At 41.7% G+C, this 22,050-nt stretch overlaps 1 protein-coding gene across 2 annotated transcripts in view; it reads right to left on the minus strand.

The window, feature by feature from the left end:
* Nucleotides 1-22,050, minus strand: part of bag6l (BCL2 associated athanogene 6, like) — a 79,554-nt gene that overhangs the window by 21,518 nt on the left and 35,986 nt on the right. For both annotated transcript variants that reach the window (XM_073463599.1, XM_073463600.1), the window contains 4 exons: nucleotides 17,767-17,829; nucleotides 17,283-17,605; nucleotides 17,003-17,081; nucleotides 9,371-9,678 (listed from right to left, as the gene is read on the minus strand). In XM_073463599.1, coding sequence (XP_073319700.1) covers nucleotides 9,371-9,678; nucleotides 17,003-17,081; nucleotides 17,283-17,605; nucleotides 17,767-17,829 — 773 coding nt within the window. The remainder of the gene's footprint in view (nucleotides 1-9,370; nucleotides 9,679-17,002; nucleotides 17,082-17,282; nucleotides 17,606-17,766; nucleotides 17,830-22,050) is intronic.

The raw sequence follows: 22,050 nt of genomic DNA on the forward strand, positions 1-22,050 counted from the left end.
GCATTTTCTGGCCAATAATAATAATTTGTCGCATAATTTGAACTTCAAATGGGTTAAAGTCACCTCCCTTGATGGAAGGCCGAGGATGAAAAGGTCAGGGTCCTTCCTCATCTTTACTTGAAAAATATCACTCAGTTCCTGCGAGATTGTACCCCAAAATCTTTTTATCAATTTACATTGCCAGAAATAATGGTAGTATGTTCCAACCTCTCTATGACACTTATTACACAAAGGTGAAATCTGACGGTCCATCTTATTTAGTATGTATGACGTTAAGTGTAGACGGTGTAGTATTTTATATTGTGTCTCTCTCAGTCTGTTACATGTAAAGGTAGATTTAAATACTTTAATGGCCTCCTGCCAGTCATCTTCAATATACTCTGTGTCAAGATCTTTCTCCCACTTCTGTGCAATGCTTGTGATATCACCTGTGCTAAGAGAATATAGTAGAGCATAGAAGGAAGAAATAAAACGGGTGAGACCTTTTCGGGAGATGAGGAACCTCTCAACCTCACTATACATGACTGGATCAAGAGGGGGTAGGGTCTTAGATCCAACGTAGTGCCTGACCTGAAGAAAGCCATAGTGATGTTCAGGGCTGGACTGGCCATCTGGCATACCGGGCAATGCCCGGTGGGCCGATGCACATATTTGGGCCGGCCCAGTACTGTCATAATTAAAAAAAAAAAAAAAAAAAAAAAAAAAGGATATAGTTTTTTATCGACCGCAACGGTATCTGAGACACTAAACGTGGCCCATTGGTTGATTTTCTTGAAGGACATTGGGCTAGTCCAATGAAATCTCTCAGCTCTCGTTGGCCCGCCCCTCCCCTCCCTCTTGATCATTTGTCCTGACTGGAGGTGGAGGGAGTGTGGTGGATGTCGAGATGGACGGAAAAAAACAAAAACGAAAGGGGGGAGCAGAAAAGCTAAGGGAAAAAAAAAAAAATACTGAAAGAGGACGCAGCAAAATGTGCGAAAATTACAAACATGTTTGCTACCACAAGCTCGGCGGTTGTCGTCGGGTCGGCCCGGTCGGGTCCAGCAGTCCCAGACCCGGCGCCGGGGGCGAGCGCACAGGTGGTTGACGGAGAGGTAGCGGAGGAGGAGAAGGAGGGAGAGGAGGAGGATGATGATGACGAGAGAGACGTGACCCAGCAGCAGCAGGGACAGATTGAGGTCAGAGAGGCCACTGAAATGTTAGGAGAATCAACGTGGCATCAACAATGAGGATTATCGGAGGGCCATTCAACATTTTCTTAACCAGTATGTATATCAGACTGTTGTCTAACTATTTCTTTATTTTAGTCATCAGTCCTGTTATAATGCAATTGGTGTGTATGACTCACTTTTTTGTCTGTCCAACTCTTTCTCTTTGAGGCTGCCCTGTCTCCCTGAGATGTTCCAGGGATGTGTCTTTCATTGGTGTGGACTTCACAGGCATTCATCACATTTGTAAGTTTACTATACTGTATAATGTTGTTATGTTATTGTGTTCTTGCTGACATGCACTGGGATGGTCATAAAGCCTATTAGTTTTACAGAGTGACTGTAATAAATGCAACGATCAATTATTGCATTATTTTAAAGACACCAATACTGTCAATGTATTTCTTTTGAAACAGTCTCATTCTCACTGTTATCTTGACCCACCTGGCCTCTCTTTTTCTCCCAAAAGGGCATATTGGAGTGAAGATAATCCTTTCCCTGATGTGGAGTTCCCATTTGTTTTTGTTTTTTCATTGTGAGTTTACTTACAGTAATATCTTTTTTTTAATTCTAGAAGAGACAGTATCAGATCAATCTAGCATATCTGACCTCACCTCTGCTTTCTGTCTCTCTCAGCACCAAGGTCCATGGAGCCTTTTGTCTCTCAGCATATGTAAGTTAAAATAAGATATTATTTCTTTGTTCAGCTAAAGATTATAATACCAACTGATCCCTGCTCTCTTTCTTTCCTATGTCTGCCTGTCTCTGCATTTCCCTCTCTCTCTTTCTTACTGTAGGCCTAATTGTCTTGTGTAAATTGTATGTTTAATTAAACACTGAAAAGACATCTCTAGCAGTGTTTCTTTGACAACCACTTTGACTTCAAGATGGGAATTGTGGCACTGTGGCCATCTCCCCCAAGAAAAAGGTCTCTGTGAGTAGTGAAAGAGCGTATCAATTTTTTTTAACATGGTTACTCTCTTCCATGTAGGCTACTGCACTTTATTTTCATTTTTGAAACTTCACAATGTGCACATACATCCTCTGGTATGGCGTGTGCTTACATATGTAAGCACACGCCAGCACACGCCATCCATATATCATGTAAATAACCATGGTGGGCCGCCAGGGACCAAAATGCCCGGGCCATTTTTTGGTCCCAGTCCAGCCCTGGTGATGTTCTTTAGGGATACTGAATTTGGACTGCAATTGTTGGAAAGTCATTAGTATCATATTGTCATATAAGTCTCCAATCACACGCACCCCGTTGCCGTGCCACCTGTCAAAAATATTGGGACGGAGACCTGGGGGGAAATCCTGATTCCTCGTAAGAGGGGTCAGGAATGAGGCATAACTTCCTCTGCCTAGATGTTTACAAATTTCCTGCCACACTCTAATAGTGTTGTATATAATTGGATTATTCTTGATATCCCTATGTAGCTTTTTCTTATCGCTCATGACCAAGCTCCATAGCGAGGATGGCAAAGAGGACCACGAATCTAGACAGGGCTTGGATTCAAGATGAGCATGTAACCATTCCCATAGGAAGCGTGCGTGGCATGCCCAGTTGTAATGAATTATGTTTGGCAGGCCTAGGCCTCCTTTGTCAGAGGGTAGCTGTAATGTTTTTATTTTCTGTCTCGGCCTCTTGCCATGCCATATGAATCTAGAAAATGCCCTCTCTATATCAAGAGCGACCTTCTTAGAGATCCACAGGCGTAACATTTGTAGGGGATATAATAACCTGGGGAATACGTTCATTTTAATTAAACTAATGCGCCCCATAAAAGATATAGGGAGGTCGTGCCATCTATCCAGGTCCTTCTTTATTTTAGTTACTATGGGAGAAAAGTTAAGCTTCCATAGCTCAGTCAGGTCTGGTGAGACTTTTATCCCAAGGTAGGTGAAGCCTGTGGGGGACAATTTTAAAGGGGCAGTTAGCAAGTGAAGCCAGGTCAGTCGGACTGCCCAATGGCATAGCCTCTGATTTGCCATAGTTGATCTTGTAGCCTGAGAATGAGCTGAACTCCTGGATAATTGAGAGAATAGTTGGGATTGATATGTCAGGTTTTGTCAGGAACAACAAGATGTCATCAGCATAGAGTGCAATTTTATGGGTTGTCCCTCCTATCGTCATCCCATGTACGTCTTTGTGTTGTCTAATAGCCTCCGCTAGGGGCTCAAGTGCTAGCGCAAAGAGCAACGGAGACAGGGGGCAACCCTGTCTCGTCCCCCTACGCAGTGGGAAAGGCGACGACTGTGTGCCATTAGTTACAATACAGGCCTGTGGAGAGTTGTAGAGTATCTTAACCCATTTAAGAAAATCCCCCCCCAACCCAAACCTCCCAAGGGCGTCGAATAAGTATTCCCACTCTACCCTATCGAACGCCTTTTCAGCGTCTAAAGATACAGCAAGTCCTCTATGATTTTCTTTACTTGAGTACTGTATGATGTTCAACAGTCTCCTCACATTTGTGAGGGAGAGCCTATTCTGTATAAATCCGGTTTGGTCTGTATTTATTAGAGAGGGCAAGAGTTTTTCCAGTCTTGTTGCAAGCAATTTTGATAGCAACTTACTATCCACATTAATAAGGCTAATGGGCCTAAATGAGCCACAGATATCAGGGGGCTTATCTTTCTTAAGGATAAGTGTAATGTTTGCTAGATTAAGCGTTGGGGGGAGGTGACCAATCCCAAAGGAATCCAGATACATGTCAGTAAGTGGTTCGGCTATCAGGTGAGTCAATTTCTTGGAGAACTCCGGACAGAACCCATCAGGTCCTGGTGCCTTTCCACCCTTAAGGGATGCTATGGCTGCACGGACCTCCTTCTCAGTCACTGGTGCCGTTAATTTTTCTTTTTCTTCCTCTGACAGGGATGGGAGGGACACCTTATCGAGAAACTCCTTCCTCCTCTCCTCAGAAAACTCACATTCAGATGAATAAAGCTTCTGATAAAATTGCCTCATTATTTTTATGTCTTTGGTTTTGTAGTGTCTAACCTGATTGTCATCCAGCAGTGATGGTATCGTGTTTGACTCCGTTCTACCTCTTGCCAATCTTGCTAAAAGACGGCCAGGTTTGTTTCCTGACTCATAGAGCCTATGCTTTGCAAAAAAGATGGCTGACTCAGCCTTTTTAGTTAGCAGTTGGTTTAGGGCCGAACGAGCTGCTTCCAATTTTTTAGACAGAAATTTAGAGGGTGCACTTTTAAATTGTACCTCCAGCTGCTGTATTGTATTTTCTAAGCTAAGTTGTTCCTTCATAGCAGCCTTTTTCTGAGCTGTGGTATATGATATAATACTCCCCCTATGATAGGCTTTAGCCGTTTCCCATAGCAGAGATGGACTAACATCGGGAGTCTTATTAGTAGCAATAAAAACATTCCACTGTTCGGTAATATAATCAATGAATGGAGGACTGCTCAGTAGCGAGGGGTTCATCCTCCAGTGGCGAGAGGAGGGGTCAGTATAAGGAGGACAAATGCTCAAACTTACATGAGAGTGGTCAGAGAGTGAGCATATGCCAATTGAGCACTCCTTTACCCTATCCAAAACCACTCTGGATGACAGGAAAAAATCGATTCTTGAAAATGTCTGATGGGGATTGGAAAAAAAGGTGAAATCTCTCTCCCTGGGATTGGTCATTCTCCAAGTGTCAAACAGTTCTAAATCATGGCAGAACTCTTTTAGTCTGAGGCTCTTCCGAGGGATTGGGCTAGGTTTAGGTGGGGACTGGTCAAGGCTTGGGTCAGGCACACAATTGAAGTCGCCCCCTAATACAACATATGGGGTCGATACTGATGAGACCTCAGATAAGAGCTTAGGGAAAAAGGCAGAGTCGTATGAATTTGGGCCATATATGCAACCAATGAGTATCTGTTCCCCGTAAAGATAGCCTGAGATAAGGATATAACGACCATCATTATCTTTTATGGTTTTCTCTAAGGTAAACGGGAGACTACGGTGGATCAATATGGCTACACCTCTGCTATTTGTGTTGTAGGATGAATAAAACACTTGGCCCACCCAGGACCTCCTTAATTTGAGATGTTCCAAATCGTTTAAGTGAGTTTCAGACAGTAAGGCTATTTGTGTTTTCTCCTTTTTCAGAAAAGCAAGGATCTTTTGCCTTTTAATGACATTATTGAATCCCTTAACATTAAGGGAAACTATTTTGAGATCACTCATAGCATAATAGAGATAAGAAGTAAAATGTTGAGTAATCTAGCAGAGAGCTTTGTGACAGGGCAGAGGGGCTCAGTGTTTTTACCACAAACAGGCTGAGAAATGGACAGCTCCATGAAATATCTTATGGAAGGCTTCAGATATATGATGGCATAAGTAAATAAACATGACTGAACATCATGAACAAAGTATTCATCCCCAAACGATGAAATCCCAGCAAACACCCAGTTAAAGAATCCCCAGAACACCCCCCCTCCCCAACCCCCCCACCACCCACTATCCCGGAATGGGCCAATAGTGTGGCGCGTTGAACAACTAGCGGGGCACGTGAAACCGAGCAAAAACATCACTGAGAGAGAAAAAAAAAAGAGAAAAGAAAAAGAAAGTCTTCTCCACTCCCCCGCTCACCACGAGCTAAGAAGATCACAACCATACAAACTAACATGGTTATATTTTGGCAACCAGCTTGAGCTCTCCATCAACGTTAATTGTAGTGAATTGCAGCATAATGTGAGAGGAAAAAACAAAAAAAAAACAGCTAAGAATTAACTTAACCACACAAAGTTTATCTAACACACCTTCTCACAAATTATGAAAGATCTGACCATGTCTGCAATGAGCAAAACACGCGTATTTTTACATCACCTCTAGCTCAGCTCAGTCCGTCCACGTAGGCAAGCGCATCCTTCGGTGAGTGAAAAGAGTGACTTTTTCCTCTGTGGGTGAAACTCAGGGTAGCGGGGAAGCGCATGGAAAACCGTATGTTCATGTCAATAAGTCGTTGGCACACTCCGTTAAACGCACGTCTCATTTCCTTGACTCCACTAGCCAGATCTTGTCGGATGAATATGGTCTGTCCCTCATGTGTCAGCGGTCCTTTCTCCCTGGCCGCGGCGAGGATCCTCATCTTATCCCTCGGGTTGTGCAACTTGATAATCACTGCGCGGGGCCGGTTGGGCTTTGGCGGGCCGAGGGACCTGTGGGCACGGTCAATTTTAATGATGCCCCGCTTGGTCTCCAGGTTCAGCAGTGTAGGCAGCCATTTCTCAAAGAACGTAACCGGCTGTCGCCCCTCCGCGTTTTCTTTGAGGTTGAAGATTAAAATGTTGTCCCTGCGGCTGCGTCCCTCAATATCAATGCTCCTCTCAGTCAGGGCGCACACTTTAGTCTCCAGTCCCTTCAGCCTGGACTCCATGGCCGACATGTTGTCCTCCACGTCCGAGACGCGACTCTCAGCTTCGGTGATACGTTTTGTGTTGGACTCCAGTCGTGTAGTAATATTTTCCAATGTGGCTGAGAGATCTCCAAACTTCTTCTCCATCATCGTTGATATTCTCTCAGCGACATATTGTGATATTTCCATAGCGAGGGCTTCGTTGTCCACAGCAGGTGTAACGTTAGCATCCTCGCTAGCTGCCGCGGTCTGGTTCGGTTCTGGTTCCTCAGCAGACATATTTACCGCGGGTTCGGAGGCTTTTTGTGTTCGGTGTGTTGTCTGGATGCTTTTAAATAAGTTTTTGTAAGGTTGTAATTTTTTAAAATGAGGTTAATAGTGACATATAGCTCAGTAGCAGCGGGAGCTCAGCAACGGTCGACTGCTCAGGGTGACGACATCACGTGACTCCGTTCTCTCTTTTCTAAGAACTTGACCTGCCAGATGATGGAGAGAACAACAAGTTCCAGAGGATGCCATGCCTGGCCCAGACCCTTCAGCTCACCCTGAAAGCTGTCACGAAGCACCCAAATGCTGATTCGCTCATATCAAGAGCAAGAAAGCTGGTACATGCTGTGAGGAAATCATCAGTGGCAAATGAAGCAATGATCAAAAAGTGTGGCAAAACTTTAGTCCGAGATTGTAGCACACGCTGGAACTGCACTTTTGATATGCTGAGAAGGCTGCTGGAGATCAGAACTGAACTTAACCAAGTACTTGACGAGCTGGGCATTGACACACTTCTCACAAGCGATTGGGCTAAGCTGGAGAACCTGGTCAAGCTGTTTGAGCCCTTTGCCATTCATACAGACCAGCTTCAGAGTGACAGCCAGTCACTCTCACAAGTAGTGCCATGCCTGCTCAACCTTGAGGCACACCTGCTGATGACTACTGCTGCTGGGAAGCAGTTAGCTCAAGTGCTGTTGAAGTCCTTGCGAGAACGTTTTGCTGCCATTCTGAGCCCTGATTCCCCACAGTTTGATGCTACACCAGCAGCAACCTGCCTACTGGATCCAAGTGTTTCACTGATTCTTCAAACACCAGACATCGTGCCACTGAGGAGGACAGCAGAGTCTTTAGTGCAGAACCTGGCAGCTCAGTATAATCCAGCAACTCCTTCTCAGGTTAATGCCTCCCGTATGGAGGTCAATGTGTCATTGACAAATGAGGCTGATGGAGCCGACAGTCTGTTGACTGAAATGAAGAAGTATGGCAACGACGTGAAACAGGGTGTGTTTAATGAGACACCGTTGCAGTTCTGGAGATCAAGAGAGGCTGTCTATCCAAAACTTGCCCCTGTGGCACTAGATCTTGTTAGTGCCCCTGCCTCACAAGCCTTTGTGGAGCGCATCTTCTCAGTGTGTGGACTGTTGTCATCTGGTCTGAGGAACAGAACAACCACATCTCTGGAGCAGCGTGTTTTCCTCAAGATCAACAAGAAATTGTTGCTTGACTGAAGTACACTCATCACTCTCTTGCGCGCGCGCACGCACACACACACACACACACACACACACACACACACACACACACACACACACACACACACACACACACGAACAAGCTGCTAAAATATTGAAACGTTGCCATGATGCCAGCGTAAAGGAAACATATGCCATATATATATATATATATATATATATCATCCAGTTTCTTGTTTTTTCTTCACTGATAGCTGATAAAAAGCCGTTGATGTTAGAGTGGATCCCATTACGTTATATGTCAAAAGTTGTGACAGTTGTGGAAAAATGTTAAGTTGTCAACTGAACGTGTGAAATAAGGGTTTCTTTGTTGTGTTTGAACAACAACTGGATTTCTACCAGTGCCCCATACTGAACTAGTTCTTTTGCCGCCAAAGAACCAATGTTGGACAGAAGGCATTGTAATTATTATAATAAATGTGACGTGTGTCTCACACATGGGTTTATATTCTTTTGTTCATGTGTCTTTAGTCTGTTGGCTATTTTGATTTGTACCAGGCAGGCACTGTATTTAACCCCAGAAGCAGTATTACACACATTTTGCACTTAAGGCTGCTATCCTGTGGACTGTTGGTTGTTGAACAGTAACTGAATACATTTTTTAAAATGGTATCTTTTGTTGAGTTTTATTATAGAATACTTACTCTGATCTTTTTGAATCCTGCACCTGACAAATAACCCAAAGTATGAAAAAAATAAAACTAATACTAAAACTAATAAAAACTAAACTAAAACTAAGCATTTAGTAAAAAACGAAAACTAACTAAAACTAGCAAACCCGCTCTAAAAACTAATTAAAACTAACTGAATTAGAGAAAAAAAAGTCAAAACTAACTTAAACTAAACTATAATGAAAAATCCAAAACTATTATAACATTGCTACAGACCAGTCTGTGCACTACTATTGCTATTGCCAGCCGGCTTGCTACTCCGTCACTACAAAATGGCGGCTGTGGCTCAGGGGTAGAGCCAGCATCTTGTTATCGGAAGGTTGCTGGTTCGATTCCCCTAGTCTGCATGTCGAAGTGTCCTTGGGCAAGATACTGAACCCCAAACTGCTCCTGATGTACTGGTCGGCACCTTGCATGGCAGCCACCGCCATCAGTGTATGAATGTATGTATGAATTACTGTAAGTAAATGCCCTAAAATGTAATGTAAAACCACAATGTTTAAACAATCAACCAGTCAATGTAACACTTCTTGACTTTCAAGACAGGGAAGTGAAAAAAAAAGTTGTACACCACCATACTCTGGCTTTTCTTTAGCACTCCATGAACTTACTGGTATGAAGTCTGACAAGCCCTGGAAGAAGCCGGGCACCCCTGGCAATGTCACCGTGATTGAGGGAGCTGGTCCAGAGCCTCCCGGCCCAGCTGATCCCAGCAGAGAGCCCAGGAGCTGGGCCAGATTTCCCTCAGGACTACCCTCTCCTGGCTGACCCATGGAGGTAGTGCTGGTGGTGCGGGTGGATGTTTGTCCAGATGTGTTGGCAGAGGAAGGGGGAGGAGAGATGGTGGAGGAATCAGATGAGGAAGAGGTAGAAAAGGAGGACTGAGAGCTGGTTGAAGAGATGGTGGACCTGGCCTCACCTGGAGCAGTTAGGGAAAACGGGAAAAAGGGGCTTATCGATACTGGATCTCAAAGGCCAATATTGATATTGATATTTGAGAGTTTAAAAACCTACTAATGATTTATCTACCGAGATGAATTTTTTAACATCAAAGACAAAATAAAAATAAAAACCAGATTCAAATCCCTTTGATTTGTTTTTTATAGGAATTATGACCTAGACTGGGACATTTTAAAAAAAAATCAACTTGTCAGTGCTTTCTGATGAACAAACTTTGAGACGAAGACACTGTTTCTACATCAACTCAAACCTTGTTTGACATTATTGGATTGCAATATCTTGTTACTTATCGCCCAACATACTATACATGATATATCTGAACTAAGCTTATAGTACAGGCAATCTAGCTCATTTTGGACCCAAAAATATAACTAATTGTAATAGAATTTTTTTTCATCATACATCATTTCAATGAGGTGTCCAGAACAACATACTAAAAGTCCTAAGAAATCCTAGTTGGGGAAATATGTTTAATTCTCATCAATCCAAGATGTGTGCCAACAAGGCCGGACAACAGTACACCCCAATGGGGCTATTTTTTTCCTTTACTCATATCACAATGAAACTTTACACAATGAAAGTATCCATGAAAAGTAAAATTTTTTGCATAACAAGTTTCTTTGAAAATGAATTTAAATATGCAAATGAGCGATACACTAATCGAAATATGCCCAAAATACACCCGAATAGGCTTATTTTTTCCTTTACTTCTACCACAATGAAACTTTACACAATGAAGGATACATGAAAAGTAACATTTTCTGTATTACAAATTTCTTTGAAAATGATTTTGAATATGCAGATGAGCAATACACTAGTGGAATATGCCCAATTTGCAGAGAACATCAGAAGAAAGTCAGAATACATCACAGTCGTTAGTAACGTGGTGAGATTACATTTTGTGCTGGTAAATTTACAAATTGTTGGTTAGTAGATTGTTGGTAAGATTACAAGATGGCAGAAGTCATTATTGCCAACTAAAGGCCCCCACATACTCGGACGTAATTGACTCCACGGACGTCCGTGCGGACCCAATGCGGACGTCCGCCGGACCCGTTCGCACAAAGCTCAATTTTTACGACTGCGTGGACTCTGCATATGAGTACTCGGCGTCACACAATAGACTGCTCAGCGGGAAATCTTCACATCGACCTGTTTTAAATGTGACACCATACGCTCGACTATGAAACCTCAAACGTCCGCGGACAGTGCACGCGGAGTCCGCGCAGCTCACAGTAGCGCACAGTACGCCCTGCTCTGTGGGGGCCTTAAACGATTCACCCTCACACAGAAGACAGATGAAAAACCAGACAGACACACTTTCCAGACATTCCAGCTCATAAAATAATTTTAAATAATTAGGCCAGACAAGGACTTGCAGGGGCTAACACTAGGAGAGATATGGGCAAAATGCAGGGGAACAAGAACAGGGAAGTACTCTAGAGTAGAACAAAGAAACGCATAGCACACAAAATAAGCCCACAAAGACAAAGGGAACATGAGGGCTTACATACAGAAGGACAACAATTAAGGAGCGTCTAGGAGCAGAGAGGGAACAGGGAGGTGCAGGGGTACCAGAGGGCAAGGATCTGGGGAGGGGAAATAAGCCTGGGGCAAGGGGGCGGAGCACCAGGGGGTGCCAGAACCAAGAGGTACAGAGAAGGAGCAGAGGATCCTAAAAAAAAAAACTTAAAAAACTAAAAAAAAAAAAATCTTAAAAAAACAAAACTTTAAAAAAAAAACCTCCCCTGTTGTTGCTACCTTGTTGTGGTGGGGAGGCTTGTGTGCCTCCATGACCCTGAGGGCTATACCAGTAGGTTCAACCAAGCCAGGCAGGTTTCAGGTTAGAGGCCAGTCCAAAAGCAACACTGCCATCAGCCATTGCCAATAGGATGGTTGGGTGAAGATTTGACGGAAATATGCATCCATCATATATGAATGGTGTTTTTGACATAATTCTATAAAACAACAATATTTTGATGAAATTGTTCATGAAAATCTGATCAGTGTGTTTGATATCACACAACAAAAACATTTTGTGGAAAGACAGTTTTCGTGTTATGAAATTTGGGCATATTCAATTAATGTTGAGCTAATTTGCTTATTAAAATTCATTTTCAAAGAAGCTTGTAATACAAAAAAAGTTACCTTTCATGTATACTCTCATTGGGTAAAGTTTCATTGTGGTTGGAGTAAAGGAAAAAATAAGCCTATTTGGATATATTTTGGGCATATTTCGATTAGTGTATAGCTCATTTGCATATTTAGATTCATTTTCAAAGAAACAAAAAAAATTACTTTTCATGGATACTTTCATTGTGTAAAGTTTCATTGTGATAGGAGTAAAGGAAAAAATTAGCCCCATTGGAGTGTACTGTTGTCCGGCCTTATTGGCACACATCTTGGATTGATGAGTGTTGAGCTGAATCTCAGGAATGGGTCAACTACACTTCCCAGAGTGCACCAGCAGCAGCAAACTGGCTGCTGGTTACTTGATCATCAGTCATTGTGACTGATTTGGAGCACCTGTGATGACATGGAGGATCTCAGTCATTCAGAGAAACAAACTTCAGAGAGAAGAAGCGGCAAGTTCACTCAAAGGTTCAGTCTAAAGACGCCAATGGTCGGTGAAATGTTTATTTAATTTCATGGTGTTTGAAATGCTGCTCAATATGTTCAAGTTTATGTTAACTGTAGATTGGTTAAGAAACACATTGCAGCAGTGACTTAATTGATTTTGTGGTAAATGAGTTTGTGCTAAAACAATATATCATTTTGAGTTTGGAAAACTAGTATAAGGTACAAAAGGATAATACAAAGTTAAAAATGTTAAAATTCTGTTAAATGTTAAAACTTTACTAAAAATTTGGGAAATTCATTTAAAATGCTTAATTGAATATTTAGGTTCATTTGAAATGTTTAGTTAAATGTTTGGATTCATTTAAAATGTTTAATTAAATGTTTGAATACATTTAAAATATTTAATTGTTTGAATTCATCTAAAATTCATTAAAAATGTTTAATTAAAATGTTTAATTAAAATGTTTAATTAAAATGTTAACTTTTGTTTCTGTCTTTAAAGGTTTACAACCTAATTAACTGAAAAGACCAATCGACTGACAAAGCCAAAAGGAAAATAAAAGATTGAGTCACAAATTTGAGTTGTCCCTGTGTCCTTTGGAAATTGAACTGGAGGAGAACTTGACAATGAGAATTAAACATATTTCCCCAACTAGGATTTCTTAGGACTTGTTAGAACGTTGTTCTGGACACCTCATAGAAATGATGTATGATGAAAAAAATTCTATTACAATTAGTCTGTCGTAAAACACTATTTTGCCTGGACTATTACATGGGTTGATATATTGGACTCCATTTTGAGAAATGCGAGTTAGACACACCAGCAACCATAGCCAAGGGGTCTGGGGTCTGAGCAGGGAAAAATATTGAATTTAATTGAATCTGCTGGCTAAGGATAAGTGTGAGCACAAACAGAGTAAGACTGTCACTCACGTCAGTGGTAACGACAGCCGATTATGACAACTGGAGGTCACTAATATTCAAATTGAGTAAGTGTGTACATTTGCAAAGAAAATGTTAGACTCTTAGTTTTCTTTGGGCCCCTGCCAAAACTGACCAGTGATGACATGTTTAGCTGCATATTGTCATTCAACTACTGGCTGTCAAGGTGGTATTGGAGACGACTGGCAGACTTTCTGGGGGAAGACCTGGTCTGATAAGGAGAGACGATCTTCATCCCACTTTAAATGAAGTGGCTCTCGTCTGAAGGAGTTTCTTAGTGAACCAAAACCATGAAAACAAAGAGCTGAGACCAGGAGGTGGAATTGCAGTCGTAGAAGCTTCTCTGCGCTTCTCTTAGAGCAGTTACCCACTGAAAACCCCAAAGAGACCATGTCTGCCCCATAGAACACACATCAAAAGTAAAAAAAAAGCAGAGTTTTACACAAAAACATAATAAAAATTAATACTGCCACTGCAATAGTTCTGAAAATACAATAATTAAAGTGGACACTTAAAGCTGGGGTCGGTAAGTTGGAAAACCCTTCAAGCCCAGGCTAGATTTTGAAAGTATCCAGCCAGTAAACCCTGCCCCCTGCACTTCGGCCTCTCTCCAAAGCTACTCCCCCCAAACCATGAACGCACACTGTCCGACGACTGATGAATACTGCCGACTCATTCACCTGTCAGTAAACACCTAATATTATCATATTGAATGTAAAGCATAAACAACCAACCCATTACAGTTCTTACACTTTACATGATGCACTAATAATAACAACTGAATTAGGTAAGACTCTTGTTTATTGGATTTTTTGGAACACATGTAAATAAATAACACTACAAAAATAGTATACCTTTTATCATTTAGACAATGTACAGCATTAGCATAAACAACTATATGCAGGCAGGACGTCCAGAGGTTTCTTGACTGGTTATAAACACAGATCAGTGTTGGCTGACAGGTTAGGCTGCTGATGTCGGTGCTGTCTCAATCCTTTGCTGTTTTGGCAGTGACTGTCCTGTAGAAAGAATAGCACAATTACTTATCTGACAGCTTTTCAAGGACCTTGAAATATCATTACTTTACAACATTACTTGTCCAACTGAAAAGTCATCATCTCTGCAAAATTCTAATAATTACAGAAAGCTGGATAAGGACGGAGAACTAAATGTGTTTACAGGACATAAAGTTACATCTGAATGTGTTTATGGGGCATAAAAAATTTATTGATTCTCTCAAAGACAACACAGGATTGTTGCTATGTAAAAACAAAAAAGTAATAATGGATGTCTGGGGTAAGGTGGGTGATGGGAAGCTTATGTGATAGGTAGCAAGCGATTATTTGAAGGGAGTGGTAGGTGCATTGTGTGCAGCGATTATGGTCAGTTTTTCCCACAATTCCACTGTGGTCAGGTGACAGTTAGATCATGAATTGGAATGCAAAGTCTTTTTCTTTTCTTAAAAAATGTCTTACTAATATGTAAAAGTCTCAAGCAGTAGACTAAGACATGACTGCATGACTACCAGTACTTGAAGCATTTTCCTGGTGCAGCTAAAGAAATGATGCCATTCGTATTGTATCCCTGCTAAGGAGCACATTCATGCACATAAAGCAAACAAACTTGATATGAAAGAAGGACACATGCATATGAAATGTATCTATCAAAGACACATATTACATGAATAACAGTGGTCTGATCCATGTTGCTATCAGCATCAAGTTACACTCACCTGTCAGAGAGAGACTCTACAGATATAGTGGAAACATCAGGGCATGGTTCTGCTGTGAACTGACGCTTCAAGGCTGGAAGTTGATGCGTCCCTCTCATAACTATAGGATACAGAAATAGGCAACATCAGCACATTTGTAAAACGTCTAGTTCAAAGTCTATATGAATGACGTCACATAAGTACCATCTAACAACATCTGCTCACAAATACAATGCAAACCACATTCACAGATATATGTAATCTTCCCATGACTTCCGAAAAGTGGACTTAGCCTTTCACACGTGTAGCACACAAGAATTAGTCTGCCCTCACATACAGCTTGTCTGGCTAATGTCCATACAGCCCAGGGTAGCAGTACATGTGTGAACACTGCTGTATGGATTAGATCAACAGTACGTGTAAATGTTGGCCTGCTAACGGTGACGTTACATGTGGATATGTCTCATATGGCAGAAGTCTATAATAGATAGCTAGCTAATGTTAGCTACAAGCTGACCATGCTAATGATGTTAGTGTTGGGCTTATACATACGACAGCGACATAACGAGCTAACATTAACCACATTGACTACATAATGCAGAGTATTAATACATTTCCCCCAACCAAAACAAACCAGCCCATTACCTGTCCAACAAAGACACAGATACCATGGAGTCCGTTTTCAGGCCTTCGACTCCATTAGTTGTCTCCATCGTTGAACAGCCACTCCAATGTTGACTCTTGTTTCACCTCTTGAGCTATCCAACTTCTTTTTGTTTGTAGCCTTCTCCAGTTCGGTCTTTCTTGTCTTGCTCTGTTTGGCAGTACAAGCTGCTGTAGGTACAGCTGCTAATGAAAAGTGTGTCTGTACTTTCTCTGCCATTCTTGTCCGTAAACAATGAGCTCACTCCACCACAGCTCCAGCAGTGCGGTGTGTAGACTCCGGTCACGTGCAGTGAGTGATGGGCGGAGTCGACGAGGGTGGGCAGGTAAGGACAGATTGATGGACAGGTAGGCTGTCCATACAATATCTTCGGGCCGTAAAAATTGAGGATTTTTTTCCTTTTTTTCCCCCCCAAAGCGTTTTATATTTTGTTTGCTGTCTGGATGGTGAGAGATTTTATACAAATACAACAAAAAATACTTCTGAACAGAATTACCAACCCCAGCTTTAAACTTTGGATCTCTGTCATCCAAAACTGTTCTAGTCATTGATTTGAGATTATCAAATTGATTTATTTTGTCTTACTGAAACCTGGCCGTGTAATGAAGAATAGGTCAGCCTTAATGAATCCACTCCCCGCAGTCATATAATACTCACATTCCTTGAGACACCAGCCAAGGAGGTGGAGTTGTAGCCATATTCGAATCAAGCCTTTTAATCAATCCTAAACCTAAACTCAATTATAACACCTGTCTAGGCAGATGGCTGCCCACCATTCAGTCTGGTTCTGCTCCGAGGTTTCGGCCTGTTTTATGCAGGTTTTTCTCACCACTGTTGCCAAGTGCTTGCTCTTGGGGAAATGTTGGGTCTCTGTAAATAAATGAATTAAAGAGTATGGTCTTGACCTGTTCCAAGTGTCATGAGATGACTTCTGTTGTGAATTGGCGCTATTCAAATGAAGATTGATTTATTGACTGAACTCATTTGAAAGCCTTATTCTTAGTCTCTCAAACCTAACCTCGAAAACAATACAATCCTGTTTGTTACAGTGTACCGCACTCCTGTGCTGTATTCAGAAATTTTATTTCAATTCTCAGATTTTTTTATCAAGTTTATTTGTAAAAACAGATCAAGTTATTATTGTGGGTGATTTTAATATTTATGAGGAAACTAATAATGATAGCCTTGGTACTGCATTTATCTCATTATTTAATATTCATTTGTCGTATATATACACCCACTCACCAGCATTGATGCATCTACCTGTAGGGATGGCAGAAGCATTTTATGCCAATATAAACTGATAGATTTTACTGTCTGTGTTAAAGTGAAAACAAACATTTGGTTTGTTAGCTGCTATAACTGTTAAAAAGAGCTGAGACGGACCTGGCTGCGCCGGCATCAGGAGCTGTCCAACCAGACCACTGATCATCTGGCTGAGGGAGGAGGGAGCCAGAGGTGTGCCCTGCTCATAGAGGAATAAAGGAGGCAGAGATTAACAAGCAGCTACAGGCTTATTACACTGCAGTTAATTAATCTGTATAATTCAACACACTATGAAATAGCTAGAGCTGCAACAATTTGTTGATTATTGATTCATCGATCAAAAAAAATTCACGGCAACTAATGGCAACGGTAATCATAAAACATTTTCAAGTTGTTTTACCTGTCCTGGCTGCTGGCCAGCTGTGGGTACTGTGGCCCTCAGGTTGATGGTGGTTCCCCTGGTTTCTACAGGCTGAGGGATGCGGGGGGAGAAGGATGGTCTAGTGATGACAACCCTGGCCTGAGCAGGGTGGGGGGGTTGTGGGGAAGCAGTTCCCTCAATGCTGTGTTGTGGTGTGGGTGTTGTGCCAGGGCCGGACATCATCTGTGCTGAGTGGGTCGCTGAGGCTGCAGCAGCCATGGCAGCAGCTTGGTGAGAGATCTGGTGCACAATGGCCTGCATGAACTCAGGGGGCAATCCTGGCAAGTGGACAGGTGTCACTCCTGGATATAGAGAGAGGTTTGGGTTGAAAATCAGATCTCTCAGTGTGTCTGCTTAAAGTTATTCAGACCCAAAGTCTCAAAATAAATAAATCAGCGCATCTTTAAGGAAAAGATAGCTATTACCACAGTAACAAACTACTTGATGTTAGAGCAGCACTCACCAGGCTGTCCAGGACCTGCAACATTTGGCTGTCCTGTAACCTGGGACCCAGCAGCTGACTCACCTGTTCAACACAACAAAGGGCAGAAATCCATCAGCTTCACAGTGAGAGCACAGGAGGGATGGTGTTAAGACAGGGTGGTGTCACACTCATCAAACAGAACAGGAAAGGGGTGCTCAGGACTGCTGCTTCAAATATGATATCTGCAGATTATATATTTTATGATCAAATCAAATATCTTTTTCTATTAATGCAATGACCAACTTCTCAGGTTCAAGGTTTTTTTTTTTATTCGTCATTAAACAATAAAGGATTGCACAATGAAATGCAGCTGTAGCCTCTGCCAGAAACATGTTTCCTCAGAGGGTTAAGGTCACATTCACTTTAGGCTCATGAAATCATGTGTGTCTTGTTGTGTCAAGTCCTGCCATTTTATCTTGTTAAATCACGTGATATGTTGTAACCGGTATCTGACAGCTCACACGAGGCAGAGGCAGAGGCAGAGGCAGAGGAACACCCTGTGACAGGAACCAGGCATGTGCTTTATGTGGCATTTACATGAGACATTTGGCATCCCATGAATTCATAGACCAAATACACTTAAACCACGTAATTGTTATAAACATTGACCAAACAATTAACCATTTAATTAATATGTTATGTGACAAAATCACGAAAGCTGGTCAACTGGATTCATAAATTAGACACCAGGTTAGTGTTGGGGCAACTTTCCATTTTCAGTGTGTCAGTTGCTAGCCAGGAGGTTGTTGTTTCCTGTAACGATGCATATTTTGGAAGTTTGAGTGACAACCCTGAAGTCGAAATTGGACACACACACACACATATATATGTATGTGTGTATGTATATATGGATATATACATATATAATGTACAGTGGTGCTTGAAAGTTTGTGAACCCTTTTAGAATTTTCTATATTTCTACATAAATATGATCTAAAACATCATCAGATTTTCACTTAAGTCCTAAAAGTAGACAGAGAGAACCCAATTAAACAAATGAGACAAAAATATTATGCTTGGTCATTTATGTATTGAGAAAAAAGATCCAATATTACATATCCGTGAGTGGCAAAAGTATGTGAGCCTCTTGGATTGGCAGTTAATTTGAAGGTGAAATTAGAGTCAGGTGTTTTCAATCAATGGGATGACAATCAGACAATTAGTGGGCGCCCTGTTCTATTTAAAGAACAGGGATCTATCAAAGTCTTATCTTCACAACACATGTTTGTGAAAGTGTATCATGGCACGAATAAAGGAGATTTCTGAGGACCTCAGAAAAAGAGTTGTTGATGCTCATCAGGCCGGAAAAGGTTCAAGACCATTGTTACCCTCCCCAGGAGTGGTCGACCAACCAAGATCACTCCAAGAGCAAGGCGTATAATCGTCGGCGAGGTCACAAAGGACCCCAGGGTAACTTCTTAACAAACTAAAGGTCTCTCACACATTGGCCAATACAGTGGTATGAAAAAGTTTAGGCACCCCTCTGAGGCTGCATATAAATTTACTCTGTCTTCACAGAAAATGATCACAGTGGCATGCCATTCATCTTCTAATAAAAGCTGAGTACTGGGGTATTTTCCAGACAAAGATTTTTAGTATAGCAATATTATGTAGTATGAAATTAAATCAAATGTGAAAAATAGGCTGTGCAAAAATTTGGGCACCCTTGTCATTTTGTTGATTTGAATACCTGTGACTACTTAGCACTGATTAATTGGAACACAAAATTGGTTTGGTGAGCTCATTAAGCCTTGAACTTCATAGACAGGTGCATCCAATCATGAGAAAAGGTATTTAAGGTGGCCAATTGCAAGTTGTTCTTCTCTTTGACTCTCCTCTGAAGAGTGGCAACATGGGGGCCTCAAAACAACTCTCAAATGAGCTGAAAACAAAGATTGTTCAACATTATGGTTTATGGGAAGGCTACAAAAAGCTACCTCAGAGATTTCAGCTGTCAGTCTCCACTGTGAGGAACATAGTGAGGAAATGGAAGACCATAGGCACAGTTTTTGTTAAGGCCAGAAGTGGCAGGCCAAGAAAAATATCGGAGAGGCAAAGGCGAAGGATGATGAGAACGGTCAAAGACAACCCACAGACCACCTCCAAAGACCTACAACATCATCTTGCTGCAGATGGTGTCACTGTGCATCGTTCAACAATTCAGCGCACTTTGCACAAGGAGAAGCTGTACGTGAGAGTGATGTGGAAGAAGCCTTTGCTACACACACGCCACAAACAGAGTCGCTTGAGATATGTAAAAGCACATTTGGACAAGCCAGCTTCATTTTGGAATAAGGTGCTGTGGACTGATCAAACAAAGATTGAGTTATTTGGTCATAACAAGGGGCGTTATGCATGGCGGCGAAAGAACACAGCATTCCAAGAAAAACACTTGCTACCCACAGTAAAATTTGGTGGAGGTTCCATCATGCTGTGGGGCTGTGTGGCCATTGCCAGTTGAGGGTCGCATGGATTCCACTCAATATCAGCAGATTCTTTCGAATAATGTTCAAGAATTAGTCACAAAGTTGAAGTTACGCCGGGGCTGGATATTTCAACAAGATAACGACCCAAAACACTGCTCAAAATCTACTCAGGCATTCATGCAGAGGAACAAGTACAATGTTCTGGAATGGCCATCCCAGTCCCCAGACCTGAATATCATTGAAAATCTGTGGGATGATTTGAAGCGGGCTGTCCAAGCTCGGCAAGCATCAAACCTAACTGAACTGGAGATGTTTTGTAAGGAGGAATGGTCCAAAATACCTTCATCCAGAATCCAGACACTCATTAGAGGCTATAGGAAGTGTCTAGAGGCTGTTATTTTTGCAAAAGGAGGCTCTACTAAATATTGATGTGATTTTTCTGTTGGGGTGCCCAAATTTATGCACCTGTCTAATTTTCTTTTGATGCATATTGCACATTTTCTGTTAATCCAATAAACCTCATTTCACTACTGAAATATTACTGTGTCCATCAGTTATGAGTCCACCGTCAGGAGAACACTGAACAACAATGATGTGCATGGCAGGGTCCAAGGAGAAAGCTACTGCTTTCCAAAAAGAACATTGCTGCCTGTCTGCAGTTTGCAAAAGATCACGTGGACACGCCAGAAGGCTATTGGAAAAATGTTTTATGGACGGATGAGACCAAAATAGAACTTTTTGGTTAATGAGAAGCGTTGTTTGGAGAAAGGAAAACACTGCATTCAAGCATAAGAACCTTATCCCATCTGTGAAACATGGTGGTGGTAGTATCATGGTTTGGGCCTGTTTTGCTGCATCTGGGCCAGGACAGCTTGCCATCATTGGATGGATTCCGAATTCTGAATTATACCAGCAAATTCTAAAGGAAAATGTTAGGACATCTGTCCGTGCACTGAATCTCAAGAGAATGTGGGTCATGCAGCAAGACAACAACCCTAAGCACACAAGTCGTTCTACCAAAGAATGGTTAAGGAAGAATAAAGTTAATGTTTTGGAATGGCCAAGTCAAAGTCCTGACCTTAATCCAATCGAAATGTTGTGGAAGGACATGAAGCGAACAGTTCATGTGAGGAAACCCACCAACATCCCAGAGTTGAAGCTTTTCTGTACGGAGGAATGGGCTAAAATTCCTCCAAGCTGATGTGCAGGACTAGTCAACAGTTACCGGAAACGTTTAGTTCTAGTTATTGCTCACACCAGATACTGAAAGCAAAGGTTCACATACTTTTGCCACTCCCAGATATGTAATATTGGATCATCAAGTATAATATTTTTGTCTCATTTGTTTAATTAATTAATTAGGTTCACTTTATCTACTTTTAGTACTTGCATGAAAATCTGGTGTTGTTTTAGGTCATATTTATGCAGAAATATACAACATTCTAAAAGGGTTCACAAACTTTCAAGCACCACTGTACATATATAAATATAAATCTCTCTCTATATATACATATATACACACACACATATTAATACATATATACATATATAAACCGATCAGCCACAACATTAAAACCACTGACAGGTGACGTGAATAACATTGATCATCTCATCACAATGCGATGTTCTGCTGGGAAACCTTGGGTGCTGGCATTCATGTGAATGCCACTTGACACACACCACCCATTCGAACACTGTTGTGGACCAAGTACACCCCCTCATCACATCAACACTACCCGATGGCAGTGGCCCCCCAGCAGGACAATGTGCCCTGACACACTGCAAACACTGCTCAGGAACAGCTCGAGGAACACAATAAAGGGCCCAAGGTGTTGAC

Source organism: Pagrus major, chromosome 3 (assembly GCF_040436345.1).
Source record: "Pagrus major chromosome 3, Pma_NU_1.0".
NCBI lineage: Eukaryota > Metazoa > Chordata > Actinopteri > Spariformes > Sparidae > Pagrus > Pagrus major.